General features: G+C 43.7%; 1 protein-coding gene across 9 annotated transcripts in view; it reads left to right on the top strand.

The window, feature by feature from the left end:
- NCAM1 (neural cell adhesion molecule 1) overlaps positions 1-21574 on the top strand; it is a 345586-nt gene that overhangs the window by 306660 nt on the left and 17352 nt on the right. For 5 of the 9 annotated variants that reach the window (XM_077112895.1, XM_077112897.1, XM_077112898.1 and 2 more), the window contains 2 exons: positions 17555-17679; positions 20844-21021. In XM_077112895.1, coding sequence (XP_076969010.1) covers positions 17555-17679; positions 20844-21021 — 303 coding nt within the window. Of the gene's footprint in view, positions 1-348; positions 364-4382; positions 4431-6006; positions 6049-17554; positions 17680-20840; positions 21022-21574 lie in introns of all 9 variants that reach the window. The other 4 variants (XM_077112901.1, XM_077112896.1, XM_077112902.1 and 1 more) reach the window with 2 other exon arrangements.

The raw sequence follows: 21574 nt of genomic DNA, 5'->3' as shown, positions 1-21574 counted from the left end.
TGGGAAGCTCTGGCGAAAGAAAATGCCTGTAGAGCTGGCAGAGGGGCCCATCAGCCCTGGGCTCTCTGACTCCTGGAATTAAACAATACCTGAGAGAATCCTTAGCTTCCTTCTCTTTGGAGCCATGACCTGCAAAGTGACCCCTTTCCCTCTTCCAAGAAAGAGAAAGCCTATGCATCACTTTCCTTTTACAGGCATTACTTCTTTTTGGATTTGAAGTAATTTGATGATTTGGGTTTCCAGTTCCATGGGCTCTGCAGATTCTATATATTTCTTTTACATCTTTTTTTTTCTGGGTCTGTCTCTTGTCTTTTCTTTTCGTCTGTGTTCCATCCATGGGAAATGCAGATAGCCCTCTTCCACGTAAGTGCCTCTTCCTACCTCATTGCCTGTCTCCATAGTGTTAACATCTGCTAGTCCTAGTTCTTAATTTAGTTCCAGTCCCTTTTTTTTGCCCGCCTAGAGACTGATGTAGATGGTACCGCCTGGGCCCTAACCACACTGACCTTAGCCTAGTTGTGATCGTTAATATCTGTAGGTGACTCCAAGAGGCTAACACTCTCCCTCTGTTAGAGCATGCAGCTTCTGTGTCTTTTGAAATTATGTTGACTTACTCATTTTTGTGTGTGACAATTAGCCTGTGGCCAAGATGATGTTTGCTGAGCGAAGCATGGTGGAAGTCTACAGATGGTCCCTGAACAACAAGCTGTAGGAACGCCTCACCTTTAGCCAGGATTCCAGAACAGGGACCACCGCCTCACCAGGCTTCGATTCACAAACCCTTCAAGGGAAAAGTAACCCAAAGGGAGTTTTCTTGCTTTTTCCTGCCAATAGGATTGGCAGCTAGGGTGGAGGGTGGGGTGGGGTGGAGACTGAGGTGGGGAAGGGAAGCCCATATAGGGTTTCTGACTGGGGAGGCCCAAGCAGCTGCTGCAATTTTGAAGGTGGTGCATGGACTTTGATTCTGAGTCACAGACACATCCTGCAGACAGCTGTTGGGGAGCTCAAACTCCAGTTCCAGGCCACTCTAGTCTTTGGCACCAGGTTACTCACAAAGTACATTTTCATGTTTGGAAGAGACTGGTTGGCACCCCAGTGACTACTATCAAGCTTATGGGGGCATGTGTGGGGGGGAGGGCTTTCTCATGGGAAGAACACCCTAATCAAGCTGGCTGGAAATGTAGGACACAGGAAGCAAGGTCAATGGAGAGCAGAACTGTGATCTGACTCCCTTGGCCTGTGAGGAGGCTCTCAAGCTTTGTTTCAGCCAAAGCTGAGTTCTCTCCTCCAAGGCTGAGCTCAGAGAATAGTGGAAGGACACGTCACCCAGAGAGATGCAGAAGAAAAGGTATGCAGGAAGCGGTCCACTTTTCTTATGAAAACTCCTAGTTCCTGAAAGGCATTCAGGGTAGCTTATCTTTTAAAAAAAATGTATTCCTAAATATTGCAGCCACAGCAAAAACTAAGTGGCTGCGTGTAGGCGTTCTGAGATTTTGAGCAAGCACTGAATCCACTATCTCAGCAGAGTTGATTCCTGAATGTACAGGTTTTGGAGGGAGTCAGGGAGGGCTGGGGAAGGCGGGGGTTCGTCAGGCAGGACTGACGGCTGTGTGTCCTGGGCTGGCAGCTGGGTGCTAGAGGCCGAGGGGGGCACCCCTGGGTAGAAGAGCACCTTCCTCCTGGAAGTGGGCTCAGTGAGCTGCCATTCTGTGACTGAGCCCTTGGTTTCCTCTCTCAGAATTTCATCGAAAAATGAGTACTAGCTTAGTTACATAAAAGAGAGGAGGGCTAGGATGAGGTCTCCTTTTGAGTTCCTAACCAGTAGCTGGAATGTGAATAACCGAGTCTAGGACTTCAGCAGCCACAATGGTCATCAGTCATTGCCAGCTCAGCCCTTATAAAGGTGAGAATTTTTATAGCAGATGCTATGTTTTAAAAGTCAATGTTTAATTAAAAAGAGGAAGAGAGAGCTAGACCCATGTTTTATTTTTTTTGTCTGGTAGTATGAAATTGGATCATTAACCAAGACTCCAGTAAGTCCTTTTGAAAATGGTAATAGATCATGAAAATGACATGACAGCAGGCATTATTAGTGGCTTAAAAAGTCAGCTTCTCAACCATAAAACAAAGTCACAGTTTGAAGAATTAAAAAGCAAACCTCTTCTAGACATGGAGAACCAACTTAGAGTTGAGTATGCCTTTTTCAAGACATCCAGTGGGATAAGAGGAGACAGTGTGGGAAGATGTGGGAATCATACTGCAACAAAACCCGCTTACTACTGCTAGGAAGTGAGGCCACATTTTAGGAAAAACCTTCTCTGAGTTCTCACTCACATTCCTTGGAAGGCACAAGGGTTGTCTAAACTTGGGTAAACAGCATCGGCGATGTATTTAGCTGCACAGAAAACAGTGTCCCAGGTTTATGATGTTGGCTTATCTCACCTGGCAACACAGACCTCCCTGTAATTGTGGAGGGGAGATGCACAACCTGTTCCCCAGAGCTGGAGCGAAGTCCTGGGTGCAACCTCCGGAAGAGAAGGTGCAGAGTAGGTGGAGCTTGTGTACTGTACAGGGTGGGGTAAGTGAGGACCAGGGCCTGTTAACTCATCACTTGAGAAAGTCCTGTTTTCAGTGATGAAAGAGTTAATTGAGATGTCCCAATAGTAGGGTTGCTTCTTTAGTTCCTTAATGGGCTTCACATTCAGGGGCAAGAATACATCAAACATGGATGAACAAGGAGAACTCACCAAGGCCACAAAAATACCTAAAGGATACCTACTTCCTAAACTGCCAGTTTCAAAAGCATGTCTTACCTCTTTGGAGTGTCTTTTGTGTGCAGTTCATAAATGTGTGTGAAGGTAATGAGGAAGCTGTTGCTCAGAACAAACCTATAAAACTCTAGCCTGGGAAAACGTTCCTGCTTCCTGTTTTGTTTTGTTTTGTTTGTTTTAAGCCAAATGTCTGCATGCTGTTGGGACACTCTTAGGTGGGAAGCCCACGACCTCTGACTTGGGAGGTGCTGCTTCCCCATTAGAGTTGCTACAGGACTAAAGAGATGACATCCTGATATATTATTAAATCTTCCCTCTGATTGAGCCTCTGACCTTTAGGATTTAACTGCCTGAATATTACCTCCTAATTTTGCTTCTGTACCATGAAACAGAATAGCCCCTTTCTTTCAGAGTATGGAGATTATAAATGAGTCTCTACTTTTTAAGAGAAGCTGCTTGAGAGTTTTGATTTCACAGTTTGCTCCCTCAATGTACATTGTAAGAATAAATTAAATGTGTTGTAGTATATCGTGGGTAAAGCCCATAAAATTCCATGTGTTTGCCAGAATAATATGGGCAATCGTGCAAATAATCCAAGCCAAAGAATAAATAAATAAGAAAGAGAGAGGCTTTTACCTGACCATCAAGTCATGATGAGGTAGTAGCCCATTGCTTTGATTTCAGTGGCAGTGTATTCACGGTGTATTGAGGGGTCCTTCACTGGAAGGTAATAGAAAGACCAAACCCCGAGCATCGTATGTTCATGTGTCTTTCAGTTCCACTTTTCCAGATTTTTGTTTAGCTCTCCAAGGGGGCTTTGTTTTGCAACTGATGGTGGGCCAACTTCTGAATATCTTCCAGTGAAAAACTAAAGATCCATTCAGTGTCCAAATATCTTAGATGCAAAATTTCTAACTAATCTCCATGCAGAAATTTGGTCAGCCTTACTCTGTTCAGCATTCCCTTTCTCTGTGGGAGCAAGAATGACACTAACCAGTATTTGCGTTGTTCTTTACACACAAATAGCATGCAAATAGTCACATTGTGTAGGGCTACTTTGGAGGAGGACAATGGTTGTGGAACCATGAACCTCATCCATTTCATTCAAATGGCTGAACTAGAGAAAGAGTCATACAGGTTTTGCTATTAATATGTCTGTATACGTAAAGATGTGCCATGTATGTAAATATATGTGGATAGGTAAAATGAAAAGCCAGAGTCTTTTTCTCCTTTACTTGTTCCCCTTAACCTGACATCCAGTTCCCTTTCCTCCTTTCCTCTGATCCCGTGGAGACAGCTGGTCCTACTGAATTGGCTGTTTGTTTTCAGTCAGGATTTGAGGCCTCTGCAGCTGTTGCTGGCCAAATCCCTTACCTGGAACTCAGGCTCTGGCAGGCGCACAGGCTTAAGGTTTGAAGTCCGAAAGCGCCCTGCTCTCCGCTGGTCCGAGGCCACCTGTTCTCATGCACGGTGTGTTTCTTCCCAGCTTTAACTCGCTTCAGCTCCTCCTACTCACACCCCAGGGTTGCGTCCTCTGTTTACTCATTCAGTATCTGTGTGCCCCAGTGATCTTTTTCCCTTTTTTTCTCATCTTCCTTTCTCTTTCTTCAGCGGCTCCTGCTAGCTCTCCCACCCCTGTTCCATTGTCTTCTCCAGAGAGTGAGTATCATTTTCTCCATCCATCTCTCTGCAGGTTGCTTTCCACCAGCAACAGTGCAGTCTGCCTAACGTTATCTCCTCTGCCAGGTGATGATTAAACGCTGTTGGCAGAAAGCAGTAGTGGGTTTTAGAGAAGCAAATGAAAAGAGAAGTAGACATAGGGCCTCTCAGATTCGTGGGAGGCAAGCGTTCCCCCCAAAGGAGAGGGAAGTGAAAAGCATTCTCTATCAGAAAGCCCTGCAGGCAGGCTCCCTGAGGCTCGCACAGCCTGGCCCTGTCTTTGGACCCTTACTGGGCTGGACCAAAGCTGATATTTGGAAGAAGCCAAAGGAATTTGCCAAGAAAAATACCGGTTCTGCAGGGTCATAATAACTGCTTTGGATATTGCGTTTTACCCATCATTTAATTGGCACAGTTGGATTCAGACACTGAAATTAGATAGTGTAGCTTTTGCTTTATCCACAAATGCATATATTTCTCATGAATATTTGTGGGAAAATAAACGGTGTCTGCTTGCAGATGTGCCTGGCAGTAGACGCTTAGGAGAAATTGCTTAACCCTTCACAAGCGAGCCTTGTTTTTCTCGTCTCTAAAATGAGATGAATAGCCTCTTCCCCTCCTCCCGCACCCCTTCCCCTTCCCCATAAGAGCTCTGCTTTGCCCATCTTGAAGCAATGCCACTGAGTCGAGCAGTAGCACCGTTAGTCAGTCTCAGGCCTGGTCACCCTCACGAGGCCTTTTCATTTCCAATCTGACTTCATTGTGCTACCCTATCCTTTTTATCCCCTGACTTAAGAGAGCTTCGGACCTGCCATTCTGTGGAGTTTTGAGCCTAGCTTTCCAAGGAGGGGAAGCAAAGTAGACAACAACTAAGTAGGCTGCAGGATTTAATATCAATCCTCAGAGCAGCAGATGGCAACAGATGCAGGGAGGGCAGTCTTTATTCTTTCTATTCTATCAGAAGCCCCTGGTGTGGGCTCAGTCTTAGGAGATGGCTCAAACGCCAAACCCAAACCCTTCTATGGCATCTGCTTGACTCAGAAGCATGGTGCCCATGCCACCCTGTGATTCTCCAGGAAGTGTACCATAGTGGAAAGAGGTCAGGCATTGGAAACAGCCAGACCTGGATTCAAATCCTAGCTCCACAGTCTCTACTTCCAGCCCCATAAACTTGGGTGAATCACTCAACCTCCCCGAATCATGGATTTTTTGTCTTTAAAATGAAGGACAAATTCCACCCACCTTGTAGATGTTTGTAAAACTTAAAGATTAAGTATGAAAAACACAAAACACAGTGCCCAGCATGTGGTAGCTCTAATTAATAGTAACAATAAATGAGGGTTAAGTTATTTCTTGCTGTGTGAGAGTAATTTGTCAGCAAAATCACTGATAATTCCTTTAAAATATTTATTTTAATGTTAGTAAACCAAAGAAAGGGAGTGAATGTCCCCTTCAGCATCTGTCTTTTTTTATAGTGATGCCTTTATATGTATGTATATACATATACATATGAATTTAATTTATTTCCATTTTCCATCACCTCCCTGTGCCCTTTCTGTCCTTCATGTTTCCATAGCAACTGGGCCTCTTACTGCCCTTACAACCACAGAACCGTCTAGTGAGTACAGAGCTGAGCTGCTCTCAGCTGGACCTCTGATTGCTGCCTGTTGTAGAAGTGCCCGATGCCCATGGTTTTCCCATTTATTACAAGCCACAGCTGTAAATGCATGAAGGTTCCTAGCCCGGTGTGGTTTCCCAAGCATGCTTTCTCCTTTCCAAGACAGCAAACCAAACATCACCAAAAGAACTGGGGTGATGATTGGGAGACTACTTTGTGCATGGGGAGGCCTTTCCAAATTTATTCTCAAGTTAAAAATAGAAAAGGATTAGGGAGACACAGGACCGCCTTTGCTGTCTTTCCCCTCTGAAATACACATACACTGGATTTTAAACAAGGAGCTAAAAGAGAAAAGGAGGAGCGATGGGAAAAAATGGTGGCTTGCGGGAAGTTAGAAGGCAATGCAAAGAAGGCAGGAGTGGCTGCTTCTTGCCAGTACACCCTTCTTTGTCTCACCATGTCAAGGAGGTTTGTAAATAGAGCACATATAGAAGGAGGTGCTTCTGTCTCAGCTTAGGCCTCTACTCCAGTGCCAGAAAAATGATGGGTCAAGGAATCTAGACCAAAGTGCTGGATTTCATATCCTGTACCGTCTTTTCCATCATGGAAAACATTACACTTAATCACAACGACAATATCTCCCAAGCTAGATTTATAAGGCTCTAATGAGATGAGCATGTGTGTTGAGGACTTAAATTCCCTTACAAATCAATATAAGTGAGTGTGTGTTTTAAACTATATTAGATTTCTGGGTGCACAGAACAAATACCATGCATCCCATGGAGAAGTAGTCAGAGCAAGAAGGCAGAAAGCAGGTGTGCCAAGAACAGCTCCTGCTCCCCCGAGCCAGGGTTTCTGATACATAATTGAACAGAGAAGAAAAGAATTTCCTGGTTATGTGGGTTGCATGAAATGGTTCTTTTTTTCTGTTGCAGAACATAGCTCAGGATCTGCTTTCTCGATGTTCTCTTGGTGTGTGTGCTGCAATGAATTTTAATTCCTGACGCTTTCGAGGTTTCATATTGTCAGCAGAGTGGTTGACAGTGTGTGCGCTTGCATGGATTTAATTCAGATTGGTTGTTGTTTTGTTTTTTTTTTTTGGATTTGGAAAAGAAATGCAGTTAACAGGGTCCTTTCTTCTTACAACAAACAGTGATGCTCCTGTCCTTTTCCAGCTTGGTGCAGTATTGTGTGCCAAGCACAGAATAAGGGTATATAATGCATTTGCATGACTTGTTTCATATTTAAGGTGCCTCACATGGGCTGTGCCATCTCTGGAAATGAAACACAATCTTAGATCCAGATTTTTTCTTAAGGAGGAATTAGTCATGTCTCCTCCTGTCATGTCTTTAATTTGTAGAAACCAGGCATTTCTGCTTTCAGATAAAATGCCTAGTTATGACGTCCAAAGGGAAGAAAATTTGTCTTTGTTATTTTGGAACACTGAGCCTTTTCACTGTTGACCCAAGTTGTTGATCCCAGTGGATACCGGGATAAAGGAAAGGCAGTTACAACAGGGCAGCACCTGGATTTAGCATGAACATATTCCTCATTATTAAGGCAAAATAAAGTGTTTGGGAATCTCAGTGGGACTAATAGCAGAGAAGCTATGAGCATATAAGAATCAATTAATCAGTAGGGTTGGAAATAAAAAATATCTCCTATTTTTGCTTATAGTTGTTTTTGGGTTTTGGTCAGTTTTTGATTATGAAAGAATAAAAGTATTCTGAAGAAAATCAAAGGAGAAACTGGTCAATTTTATATCACCCCTGCAGGGCCCTCTTGGTAGAAGATGCCAGTCCCTGTGTGATACCAGACATAAGGGACCCACATTCTGAGTCTGCCCACAGAGTCATGGGGATATGTAACCTGGTTAGAGCATTCCTCTTGAATTGTTTTTGAGTACCAAAGTGGTGTACTTTGGGCAGAAAAGTATCTTCACCTCCCCTCTCTGCCCTCCTCCTCTCTTAGCCTCACTTGTTAATGGCCAACACTTCCACTGGCCTGTCAACGTGAAGGAGTGGGGAACCTGAAAGGCCTTTTACCAAGGCAACATCATTCAGTAGCAATTAGGAATGTAGATACGACCTAGGAGGAGTGTTGACAAATCCAAACGAGGACACCTCTTTTTTTCATTGTAAATCTCAAATCTGTGTTGTATCAATACAGTCACAAGTCTAAAAATAAAACTTTATGTGCAAACCCAAGTATTTGCTTAATGTCAACCTCTCAACTCATTGTCCTGGGGGTTCAATTTCTGCTGTGCAGTGTTGACAGAACCATTGCCTCAATGGCAAGAAGGGGGCGAATGCCCTTAGTTATCTACATTGGTCCCTTCCCTTTATCTGTGTGTTGACTCTGAGGAATCTCATCAGGGATCTCAGGGCTAATGTGGGTATGGGATAAAGAAGTGAGAAAGGATCCTCTCTTTATTACATCAAAGAAAACACGAAATGACTTTTTAGAATGTAATGTAATATTTTGTTCTCACAGGGAACAGGAGCTATGCCTTAAAAATCTTGGCATTTTACTTTGATGACCCATGTTCTGTTTCATTGTCCTTATTTCCCAAGGATGCTGAACCACTTCTGGAATCTGTGGCTAATAATTTCCTTTTTTTTTTTTTTCCTTTAACAGTCTTCTGGATTGACTTTGACAACTGGGTCCTGGCAGAAACACCTCCCCATTTCAAAAAAAAGAAAAAGTTTATATGCTCTTTGATGTAGTATTAATATGCATTGTTGCAGATGTATCTAACGCTTATTGGTGTTGTTAACCAAATGCTCTTTATGATTTATTATTCTGTTCTCAGACAGTTTTATTGTCCTCCCAATGTTTCCTATATATGCTGCTAATTTAATTTGATTTCTCCTTTTATTTAGTCTGTGATTTTGTTGTTGATTTTTCTCCCTGCCCATTGTTTACATCAGTTTTTAATTTTTTTGTATTTTCCATGTGACCTCCTCCACTTTCCTTTCAACCAATCATGTGCGTGCGTATCATGTGACTTTGTCATGTGGCTTGCATGGTGCTGATGATGTCGTCCACGCTGGTGAACAGAAGGTAAAACTCTTTGTTCTGATTAGTGAAATAAATCTGGGACCAATGCCTGGCACCCCGGGCCTGCTCATTTCTTCCCATCTCAGATTTCCTAAGTGATGCCACTTGAGAGTGGCCCCTAAATTCACATCCAGAATCTGGCTTTCCTTGCAGCCTTGACATGACAGTTTGATACCATGATAGCCTTAGGTGTAATATTTTGCTTCAGGAAATTGGGCACACAAATTCCCACCTAAAGTAAGAACACATTAGCCACCACAAAGTTTGCCAGCTTGAATTTTTGTCAGCTATTTCTTCAAAGTTATCTCCCCAAAAGCAGTTTTGTGTATTAGCTTTATAGCAGTCTTAACCAACTGTATCCAGTCGTGCTAAACACCAGAATTGCTCTAAAATGAGTCACGTTCACATGAAAATGTGTCTGTTGACAATACTGAAAAGCTAGGGAGAAAAATTTATCAATTGCCAAGTTGGGTTTGTCCAAAACCAATGAGAGTGCTTCATACACATCATGCACACTGAGGACTTTGTGAAATAAGAGCTTTATGAATTTGGAATTGGAGCAGTTTGACCGTGATTGCCAAGGTGTCACTTTTCAAGAGTGACCCTCCCCCATGCAGGGAGGGAGAAAAAGACTCAGAGCAAAAGCCATTTAGCAGTCACCATGACTGGACATCTCTGAGCAATCAAGAAGCACATGATTGGCCCTTGCAGCAGAGGAAATAAAATTATAGCCTAATTAAGAGCATAATGGTGACAAAATAATTAGTTAATATTGTGACTGTCACAACCTTGTTTAAACATTTCTCACTGGACCATAAAGAGAGTGGGGAGCCTCTGCTCGCGGCTTCCCCACCCCCATAAAATCAAACACCTATTGAAAAACCTGCCCTGGGAGTCATAGATGTTTCGTTCTTTTCTAACTGAAAGATTTTACTTTCCATTCCAACCCAAGACACATACAGGCTGCATTTATCACCAAAGCAGAACTAACACCAATAACCGCCCCATGTGCCCATGCATGCAAGGAGTCCCCTGTCAGAGCTCACTTTTCCGAGAACTCATTGGGCGACATCCACATGAACAAAACCGTAGACAGCTGTCTCGCATGTTCCTTGTCCCTGTGCTGTCCTGTTCTGTCTCCCCTGTGTGTGTTAGTGCTGTCTTGCTCACTCTCCCTCATCCCAGAGGACTTCAGCTTTGGGGGTCTGACAGCTTGCCCCAATTCAGTCCCATTTACAACCAGACTCCTGGGCAAAGGACTTGGACAGGAGGCATCCTCATTTTCCAAAAACATGTCTGATGTGTAGAATGTATGAAATAAGGTGAGATGGCCCCCAAAACAGGGGAACATCTGATGCAGTTCGTGCAAATAAATTTGACCCACCTTTAAAAACTGCCTTAATCTGTGAGTCTTAGGGCAGAGAATACTGGGAGCCAAAGATTTTTGAAACTCCCAGCCCCATCCAAATATTGTGGTTTCTTTAATTCCATAAAGTTGATCATCAGCAAGACCAGACTTTTCTCAGATTGTTCTGGGGGCAGGCCTGGACCTTCCCCATGAAATCTTAAGTGTGAGCAGATGCTGGATGTTGGAATGAAACCCTTTAAGCTCTTTTTAAAACCAGTTTGGTCATTTTGGTGCAATGCTATAATTCAGAACGAAGCAAAGCTCCACATGAGTAAGGTAGAAATGAATCTCTGACGAGAGCTCACTTCCAGACATTTTAAGCAGGGCAAGAAACGTTTAAAGATGTTTCCTGCAGTTGCCCCAGAAACATATCGCAGCTGTGGTCTTGGCTGACGGTAAAAAATGTGACTTATACAAAAAAAAAAGATCACTAAGAGCCTTATGGAATTCCAATGCCATAATTACCCCTCATCAAACCATCTTCCCATCCATGACCGACCCTCTTCAGCCATTTCCAAGGGGACAGGCAAGAGGATTTGTTATTCAGGTGAGCAGCCAGTGGCAGGAAGTGGCCTTTGATAATAAAATTTAAGGGAATGGAGCAGTTAGAGCAAATAAAATGCTTGGGGGAGAGAAATAAAACTTCATTAAGGACAGTTATCACCTCTTTTCTCTGGATATTAGTAAGGATTTATGGTGAGGTACAACTAAATTAGGAAGGTTTAAGTACACCCAATAATTGATGAAATCCAGCCTTTCCCACTCTCCTCCCCAAAACAAAAGAAATTGTTTGGGATGCACATAACACATCTTGGCTGTTCCCCCCACCCTAGGGTCATGGGAACAGTGTTTACTGAGCCCAGAAGCACTGAATGAATTAAGGCAGAATGGAAGAAGGGAGGTTAAAACAGGCCTTGAGCACCATCCCCTGAAGTTAGTTGGTTCCTGGGCCCATAGAGCTCTGCGGCACAGGGTCTCACTGCAGATAAGCCCAGGCACCTGTCCCAGGGTCGCAGGAGTGGGCTTGCTGTGGCAAGCTATCTAAGAGACCCCCACTGTGAAAGGTCATTTCCACTCTCATGGTGCCGTGTGCCTGCAGGACCTGCCTTCTCCCACGACTGGAGGATGGCATGGCTGTCACCACCAGCCACCGGAGGACTCTGTGTAAATGGGACTCTCCACCCCATCCCCACCAGCATGCCCATGCCGAGAAGCCCCCAGGCACCCTCCTGTAAATGAGCTGCATGTCTGAGCATGGATTCCTCCCACCCATTCATAACGATCTTTTTTCTTTAGCTACTGACACTGACTCGTACTAGGAAATGCTGTTTCTGATGAACTAAACTCTTTAACACCCACTCTTCCTTCTTAGATTGAAAACATCACTAACCACCCCTTCCACTCCCTCCTTTATTTTTTTACAGCTGTGTGTCTGGATTGCCACGGTCTCTGGCAGGTCGACATAGACTTTTCACCAAGGTGTATGCTCTAATTGCCTTTATTTCTAAGGATCCCTGCACTGGTGGTGACCAGGTTAGAGAGTGAGTGTGGAGGGGGCAGAAAGGAAGGCAGAGGCGTGCAGCAACCCCGAGCTCCATGGGCCAAGGGCCACTGGCTGGCTTTGGAAACCGCTCATTTCCCACGGGTTACCAATATAAGGGCTGGAGCATCCCACGAGCCTCATACTTCTTCATAACGGTTCGAATGGCCATGAAATAGTGTTGAAGATGTGCCCAAATCCCCCTTGTGGCCTTGGAGGCAGGAGCCGAGCTAATTGTTGGTGATTGCAGTTATTTCTGTCATAACTTCCCCAGCTTGGCTCAGCCCCATAACCACAAGCCATACCTTTGTGGTCGTATTTTCTTTTTAGGATGATGAAGCAAAGATAATTGATCAATTAATCTGTTGGTATTCTCATGACACCCAGGAGAAGGGGAATTGGTATTTTTGTGGTTCAGTCTGTCAGAGTTCATTTGTTGCTGTTTAATTTGTACTCCACACTGCCATTTGTCTGTCCCCGCTCCCCCGGCTGACCCGTACACAAACTGACATTCACAGTTCCCAAGAGAGACGGTGCTGAAAAAAGCTAGTGGACTAGATGCCTTTTCCCTGTAAAAGCTGAGGAAGTGGCCATGTCCAGACCCACTATTCAGTCCCCAGAACTCTCTGGAGCCAGGGACTAGGATGGAAAGTAGTTTGGGAAAGTAGTTAGCACAAGCAGGTCCTTAACACATAAGAGAACTCAGGAAAGGAAGTAGCCACTCCAAAGGTCTGATTTGGGGAGGCAAGGCTTAGGACAAATCCATGTCCATCTCATGTCATCAGATGGTTCTTTGGATCTGTGGGAAAGCCACTGCAGCACCCCCAGAGTTGCCATGTAGGTTGCCAGAGAAGGAACCAGGGGCAGTTAGGAGAGGCCAAGGATGTATGCAGCAGAGATCATGTTAGATTTGTCTGTTTGTCTGGCATCTAGGGCTAATGGTCTGCTTGAGAAAGGAGAATTAGTGGTCTAATAATGCTGCATGCTGATGTCCTAAGGCAATTTGCTGATTCCCGAAGGACCAAAACTTCTAACTTCTTGATACAATTGCAAATGTTCTTGAGTTGAAAAAATTGAATAGATTTCACACTTGGATAGCTCAGTCATGCATTTTGGACTTTTAAAATAAGGAATAAAAAGGCATATACAATTTCAAATTGTTTGTAAGAAATAATCAACAAAAGGGGACAGGAGTTAGGATAAACAAAATGAATAGTAATTTTAAAGCCACACAGTCCTATTTGAATAGTAAAAATAAAAACAGACTTTACTGCAGGCCTGACATCCCATCGTTGATGTATACTCACACACCCGAAACTCTTTGAGGACCCCTATGGGAGAGAAAACAAAGTGGGTGAAGAGCCAGCAGGCTGAGCCTTTCACAGAGATGCCTGTTGGCAACCCAGCATCTCACTCAGAATACACAGCTCTTGAGGCTTGGGCTTTTTTGAAGGAAAAATGGAATATATTGTTTTCGTTCTTAAATTCACAAATGTTGTCCAGACACCCAAGACCTGCTATAATTTTTATCATGAAATTCAGATATCCAGAAGTAGTTTTGTAACCCTGGGCTTTTGTGGACTAGGAAAAGGGTATGATGCAGACTCAGATTTAGGGACACAGAAGCTCAATAATTACAAAGGCAGAACCTACAATCTGCATGGCCAGAAATATACATTTCAATTATGGCTCCGGATGGGGAATTTCATAGGACCTGCCCATAATACATCTGACTTTATGTGGTCCCTCCCATTAGTTCTTTTTCTCCTGAGTACATGATTTACTTTCTGCTCGAAAGCACCAGAATTGCCAATATTTCATATTTGTTCTTGGCAAAGCTTATTTTTAAGGTACCACTGTTTTAGTCTTTACATAAAATATTTTGGGGGGAAATTTTTGACTCATGACTGAAGCTAAAATCAGAGGGTATAATTAACCCCAGGGGTTTTCTCGGAGCAACCTGCCAATTGCTGCTGAATTGCAAACCAACATTTACAAATAATTACAATATTGGCTTTTCTGAAATTACCCATAATGATTCCAATCACAGCAGCCATCTCAGAACAGAGTGCACATTGGGACCCTCTAAATAATTTCCTCTGCTAATGTGTTCAATAAAGCAGTGAGACTCCTAAATGCCAAGGCCCAATTTCTTCTGTGTCAGCCCTCCCTTTTCAGCCAGGGCTGGAGCCTCCTTTGCTCAGAAGCTGAGGAAATCGTTTGTTTAACCCCATTTCTAATCTTTAAAAAAATAGCCAATAGTAAACATTTGAAGATGAATAAGGCAGTAGATTAAACAACTATCAGTTTTCCCACTTTTTAATGCACTTACAGCAAGTTATGTAGTCACAGAGGTGGTTGGAATCTATGTGGTATTAGTTGCATATGAGATTTCTTCAGAAACACTGTTTCAGAGAGGTTATGTTTCTGATAGGAGGCCCCACAATTTCTTAAAAGAATGATCACAATTGTTTTTTTTCATCCAGCTTAGCAAAAAACCACATTATTCACTTTTACAACTTCAGTATCTAATCGACTACCTGGTACCTAGAAGATACTTTATATCCATCTGTTTAATAAATCATATTCAAAGAGCCCTTAGTGATATGCCTGGATATTGTATGATGTCAAATGTTCTAAATTCTCTGAAAACAAACAATACACACATCAGAGCAGCATGGGAGCCGGTCAGGGAAACGATAGCATGTTCTGGTGTTCCAACACTGGTGGAATTTCTAGTGGATTTCTGCGATTCCAAAATTTTTCTGAAACAAATTCAAAGATAAGGGGAGTACTTTCATTAGAGCTGTTGGTTTCTGCAGAGATTCCTTGGAGATTTTTTTGTTCCTGTGTCTTTGAAGAGACTTTGATTCTGTTTTTGAAGATGGACTTTTCTAAGGCAGCTTTCTAAAAATGGTATGTTTCTCTGACAACCTTATGCCTGAGAGATGTTGAATTGTTGATCTTGGGGTGCATCTCCCTAAAATTAGCTGAACTCATATCTTGTATTCTTGTTCTGTCTTCCACAAGTGTCATGAGAAGTAATAAAAGCATGATTACTGTCATAGTGTTGTCAGAACCTTAGATAGCATCTAGTCCAGTGCCCACAGTTTGCAGATGTAGAGATGGGAGCAGTGACTTACCCAAGGGAACAGACAGCCTCAGCTACTCTGAAATCCTTAGCACCCAGTTTTAAAAGACATCAGGGGGAATACCTTCTTAAAAGATACTCCCCACAAAAAGCAGAGCTCAGAGAAAGAGTTTTGTAGTATTGACTCAGTGTAGGGAAACCCAAAGTGTTCCATTCCAATGGGAAAGAGGAAGGAAGGCTCAGCAGCATGACCCCTTTGGACTAATCTCTGTACCTTTCAGGCCTGGGAGGACGGGCTGGGTCCTCGCCTGGTGGGTGTGTTGAAGGGTCTCTGTGGCCCCTTGATGAAAACCCCATTCTCCTTCAGGAGAATCAGCCATCCATCACCGAGTCAGTGCTGTGATTGTAAATGCCAAGAGTTATAATGATCAATGTCCATTTCCATTCAGTCCAGGGTCACCCACCATCCCTGTTTGTCCAGGACTGAGGGTTTTCCTGGGGCATAGGGCTTTCAGTGCTGATATCTGGGAAGTCCCAGGCAAACTGGCTTAAGTTGGTCACTCTAGTACAGAGACAGTATAGAATTTCTGAAGTTCGACTGTGTCTCCTGCTTCCATTTGTTCAGTATTGGTGTCTACACACACCTCCTACCCTACTTGAAATTACAAGCCTTAACATTTTAGAGTTTCTTTTTAGTACTGGATATTTTTAATAATACAGACATAGTTGAGTTATTATCTAAAACTTAGGATGATCCAAAAGGATTTGAAACAACCACCTACCTTGGCATCATTCAAACCAAATTTCTAAATATTTTCTACTAAATAGTTGGCTAGTAGCTAGATAGTGGCATAAGCACAGGACAATCTTTGTCTGAAGCTTGTGTGTCTTTTTGTTTTATTTTTCCTTAATTACTGATTTAAGGATGCAAACAACAAACTCAATTTTCCCTAAATACTTTATCCCTCAGACTTCAGGTTTATGCACCCTCCCGGTCGCAGGTTTTATTTGTCTCCATTGGTCCTATTCTTCAACATGAAAGTACACACAGGTCACCTAGGGATCTTGTTAAGGTGAGATTCTGAGTTTCTAACAAGCTCCCAGATGACGTGCACACCGTCCCCACGCCATCACTCCGTCTGAGCAGCTGGGCTGTATGGTAGATCACGCTCTCTGACTCCTCCTTGTGTCAAAGGTGCGAGCAAGACCCTCGGGTCATGTCTCATAAATGGCCGGCAGTGCACATTTTAGTTGACTAGGTCCGAGGCCCGGTGACAAGCCTTTTCCTGGCCTTTCTGTCGCCTGCATGGGATTCTGTCTTCTAGAAAGCAAACCAAAGCAGCTCACCCAAAAGGAACTTTTATAACCTCCACAAGTTTTCTATTTGAGACCATGAAATAGAGAGGCAGCTCTTCTAGGAAGTGCAGGATTCCCAAGTGTGTTAAATCCTAATTTTAACATTTTATATTGGATTCTCTCACCTCATTGCTTTCCGTATATACTAATGTAATAGTTTCTGTTAAAGTAAATCTGCATCTTGCTCACGGAGGAGGCATCCCAAACCTGGGGGTTTATCACATGCCATCTCATCTTCCTTCCCCGCCTTGGATTCACAATGCTGAGTGTATATGGCAAATAGAGATACATCGACTTTTTTTCTGTTGAGAATTACTGAAGATTTTTTTCTCTCTCCTTTCACAAATTAAAAGACTTTAATGATTGTTACTTTAATACGAGGTGGCAAGGATGATCACCCAGACATTTGAGCTATAAAAGCAGGATGACACTCAGAAAACTTGCTAATGGCAAATTCTGCTTTACTTAATCACAATTGGAAACGTATGCTCTTTGTGAAAAAGAAAAATGAATCTGAAATAATAAAACTTAGTTCATACAAGTTGGGCACAATAATGCAGCATCTTTCACCTTCATCAGGGACCAGTGCCCCACCCCCTGGGGGCAGTCATATACCCAGGGAAGAAACTTGGCCCCTTTGAAAGATTATTTTATGGGCGTAGGTTTTCTACCCAAATGCTCACAATTTTCCCAGATTTCAAGCCATTTCTCGAAATGTATCGGGTTTGTAAAAAGTTAATCTACAATGTAAACAGCAGCTAAAAATGAAATGCAGATACCCGGGAGAGAGACAATAAAAAAAAAAAAATGGTAACAGGTCTGTGCAAATAGATTGTTTCCCACAACATTCCCAAAAGGTGGTCTCCGTTTGGGCGAAGTCACAGGCATCCAACTGGAATTCCAAGTTTGCTATTTATTGCTCTTTAACCATTTGAATTTCTGAGAAAACAAGAAAAGAGGCCAGCCCCCTCCCATCACTGCATCCCATTCTGATGGATTGGATTTTCATCTGGGGGATGGAAATTTCATGTGCATGAACTGGCTGTTTCAGGGGAACCCAGCGCACCTAAGCTTGAAGGGCAGATGGGAGAGGATGGAAACTCTATTAAGGTGAACCTGATCAAGCAGGATGACGGCGGCTCCCCCATCAGGCACTACCTGGTCAAGTACCGAGCGGTGAGTGCCCTCCCTTCCCGCCTTCCCCGGGGCCCTGCTGCTCTCGGCACCTTCCTTGTTAAGGCCAACAAAGCCCAGACCGGACAGGTCAGGGCGGTCTTGGTCTGTGTCTTCCAGGTGCTCGGGGGCCCTGGTCAACGCTTTAAATTCCAGGACTGACCTACAACTGTCAGGCCACGTGTACCCTGGGACTACTGTAAAACCTCTAAAATAACTGGGGTGGCGGCAAACTTAAACCATGATTGATTTTCTGTTTCTTGAAGTTTTTCTGCCAAGTTATTTGGCCGTTACCCTGTACTTTTTCCTCACAATGGACTAGTAACTATTGTCAGCTACTTCTGATAAAGCGGTATTATGTGCCAGGCACCACGCGAAGGCCCTGCGATTGCATGTGTTTATTTCTTTTTGGAGTAGGGCTCATGATGATCCCCACTTTACAGATGAAATAACTGGGACTTACAACACTCAGTAGCTGCCCCTTCTCACAGTGCTGGGTGAGTCAGGGATCGCACCCAGGTCTGTTGCCCCCTTGCCCAGTTTCCTCCACCTGAGCTGTTCGAGTCCTGGCTAGCATGGGCTTCCCTCTAAAGCCTTTTCTTCCGGGTTCAGCTTGTCTCCTGTCTTAAGTTCCCTCCATCCCCCCTTTCATCCCCAGCCCCACATTGAGAATCACTCTCTCCTTTATTTTTGGTTTTAGAATGACACATGGTCATTGTCAACTGTGACCAATTGCTGAGAGATTTAGAGACAGTCTGTAGAGCTGGGAATAGCCTCTTGCTAGGGTTTCTTAGTAGCATGAAATAATGAGAGAGGGCAGTTTTCTTTCTTTCTTCAAATAGAAATAATTAAATAAATAAATAGTGCCTTTTCTGGGAAGTTGACTTACTCCCTCTCTGCATTTCCTTCAGCCCCCATTGATGTAACATGTAAGTCCTTAACTGGTTAGGTTTATTAGCCTCAGAACAGCACAGAAACTCTCAGGCATACTTCTCAGCTGGTGGACAACCCCTTTCAATCCAATCAGCTTCTTTCTCTCTTAGTTGCTAAATTGGGTGTGAACTTGTTAGAAAAGTCCCAGTTGACTTCCTGAATGCCTAACCCAGAAGGACCACTGCCGGAGGGGTCCTGTGGTTTCCTCACAGCTGAGTGGGAGGCAGAGTCTGGGCAGGGGTCCTACATACCCCCCTGACAGCAGGCAGGGTGTAGGGTGGGATGCCTTTGGCCATTGTTTTGCTGAGTGGCTCAGTGGACAGAGTGTGGGTTTTAGAGGCTGGTATGCAATCACATTCCAGCTTTACCACTTAGCAGCGTGTGACCTGAGACAGATCACACAATTTTTCAAAGCTTCAATATCTACATCTATAAAATGGGAATAAAATGTCCAGCTTATTGACTTATTGTAAAGATTAGTCATAATGTACATAAAGAGCCAGAAATATGCCTGATACTTGGAAACCCCTGTAACTGGTCACTATTATAATTATTGCTAAGATGTAGGCTCAGGCCAGAAATCTCTCCCATACAAGGCCACCCCAGATGCCAGTTTGCCAGAGGAGCCATTGAGGCTGCCATGCCAGGCAGGGCTGCATCAAAACGACAGTTGATGCCAAACACTGAACTGGATGAGATTTCAACCATCTTAACCATCTCCTTTCTTTCACTTTAAAAACTCATGTCTGCCAAATATTAGTAGTACATATTATTACATAGTATTAATAGCATATAATATAATGTTTTCTTTGTTAAATATCTGCTTTATATTCTGATTGTCTGTGTCATAATGATGTTTGACAATGAAGTCGGAGAAAGAAGAGAAAAGGCTGACAGCTGAATTTCTTTGAGTAAATTAAAACAGGGCCACCTAGTTCACATATGCTAAATGCCCATGTTCTCTGGTTAGACTCTAAGGAAACTGGCATTCCCCTTGCCATTGCTTCCCTCAGAAAAGCCATGGGCCATGGAATGAGTTCTGTCACATTGTAATAAGTATCTCTTACATAACACAGACCTTCAGCCAGCCTCAGCCATGGGATCTACAGCAGCTGCTAGACCACCTTCCAGGCTAGAATACTAGTATTTTCTGCCCTGCAGAGCTAAACATTTTTTAAGCCTTCTTGTGTGCCCAGAATACCTTAGATTACAGGCCTTCTAAAAAGGTCAGAGACTAGGAAGAAAATGGCGGCACAACTGTGAAACCAACTGACATTCTCAGGAAGTCTTTGAATCTTCTTCTACTGCTGTTGTGTTAGGGAGGTAGGCACCTAGCAATGGTTTTACACACTCCTACTCCGTAACAGATCCATTGGTGATCCTGTAGGAGATAACCAGAAAAAACATTCGATGAAAAAAAGGAGGCACTCCTAACTCCAGCTTCTGGCCTGAAATCACATCTTGGACAGTGGTCTCTTAAGCCAGGTGTAGCATTCCCTGTGGGACCCCCAGATATCCCATTGTTGTCCCTGAGGGCAGAATTCACAGCTGAGATACCCCCAGCTACTCAGCCACAGTTGTAGAGACCATGTCACCCTGCATGGAAAGAAAATTTCACTTCATTTCAACAGATGTTTGTTGAGCTCCCTGTTTTGATAAGGGAAGCGCAAGCCTTGGGTTCAGCAAAAGTCGGCTGCAGCCCGGACTGCCTGTATGACAAGGTGGCTTAACCTCTTTCTCTTCACCTTCATCAGGTTTAGTAAGGGTTGGAATCCATACAGTGTTTTCACATGTCAGGTAGAGGAGTCACATACCAGAGCATAGCAACATTCTGAAAAATGACAAGAAACTTCTCTGTGTCATTACTCCTCTAAGACATCCTTGGGCAAATGTGCCCAGCTTGTTGTTCGGGGACAAGAAGAGGGAGTTCTCAAGTTCCTGCCCTCCCTGAGGGTAATGGAACATCTAAGGAATTGGCCCAGGTGCCCCACTGGCAACTGCTAATGTTTGTATTTGCATTCACACACACTTGACCTCCTGACACGCCCAGTCTTTAGGATTTATCAGACTGACAAAGAAAATAGACCATGTCTTTTGTCATTGCTACTTATTTTTATTGTTTTGCACCAAGAGTAATTGATTCCCTTAAGTTCTGCCAGTTATCTAGTCTTACCTGCATTTGTACCTAAAGCTGTCTGGTGTCTTGTGTCCTCCTTGCCCATTTCTCCCAGAAGCTCTCCTCCGAGTGGAAACCAGAGATCAAGCTCCCCTCTGGCAGTGACCACGTTATGCTCAAGTCTCTGGACTGGAACGCTGAGTATGAGGTCTACGTGGTGGCTGAAAACCAGCAGGGAAAATCCAAGGCAGCTCACTTTGTGTTCAGGACCTCGGCCCAGCCCACGGCCATCCCAGGTATGACCACCTCTGCTTTCTGTTAATTTCCTGCTTTGAATTAATGCACAGTGCCGCACCTCCTAATGTGCCTGAACAACCCTGACAACTTGCTTGCTTACAGCCATCCTCATGATTGGTTCCCCATGCAAAGCTTAGTTTTGCTTTGTACCTATCTGTGCAGTGGGTTGAGATATACTGTACCCCTGGAAAGCTTGGCCAGGCATCCTCGGGGAAGGTCCTTGGAGGACTTTGGCTAAACCAGTCCATGGGACATGTCAGATGGGAAAAGCCCCAGCTTCAGCCTAGCCTCGGAAGCTGGTTGAGTAAGGATCCTTTTTTGAGACCTTATCTGCCATCTACCATTTCATACAAGGACCATGTAACTGTTTTTGAGCTCTCTCTGTCTGACGCTTGCTTTACCTGCACAACCATGGTCCTAATCTCTTCTCTTGGTGGCCCCAAGAGAAGGAAGAGATGGTGGCCTGTTAATTAAAAATCCTATAACCCAAGGGCCTCTCGATTGAAACAAAGATTAAATTGAATCACTTGAAACAAAACAAGTGAAGAATAT

This window comes from Tamandua tetradactyla, chromosome 8 (assembly GCF_023851605.1).
Source record: "Tamandua tetradactyla isolate mTamTet1 chromosome 8, mTamTet1.pri, whole genome shotgun sequence".
Taxonomy (NCBI): Eukaryota; Metazoa; Chordata; class Mammalia; order Pilosa; family Myrmecophagidae; genus Tamandua; species Tamandua tetradactyla.
The sequence above is the reverse complement of the archived record's forward strand: the minus strand, read 5'-3'. Positions and strand labels throughout refer to the sequence as shown.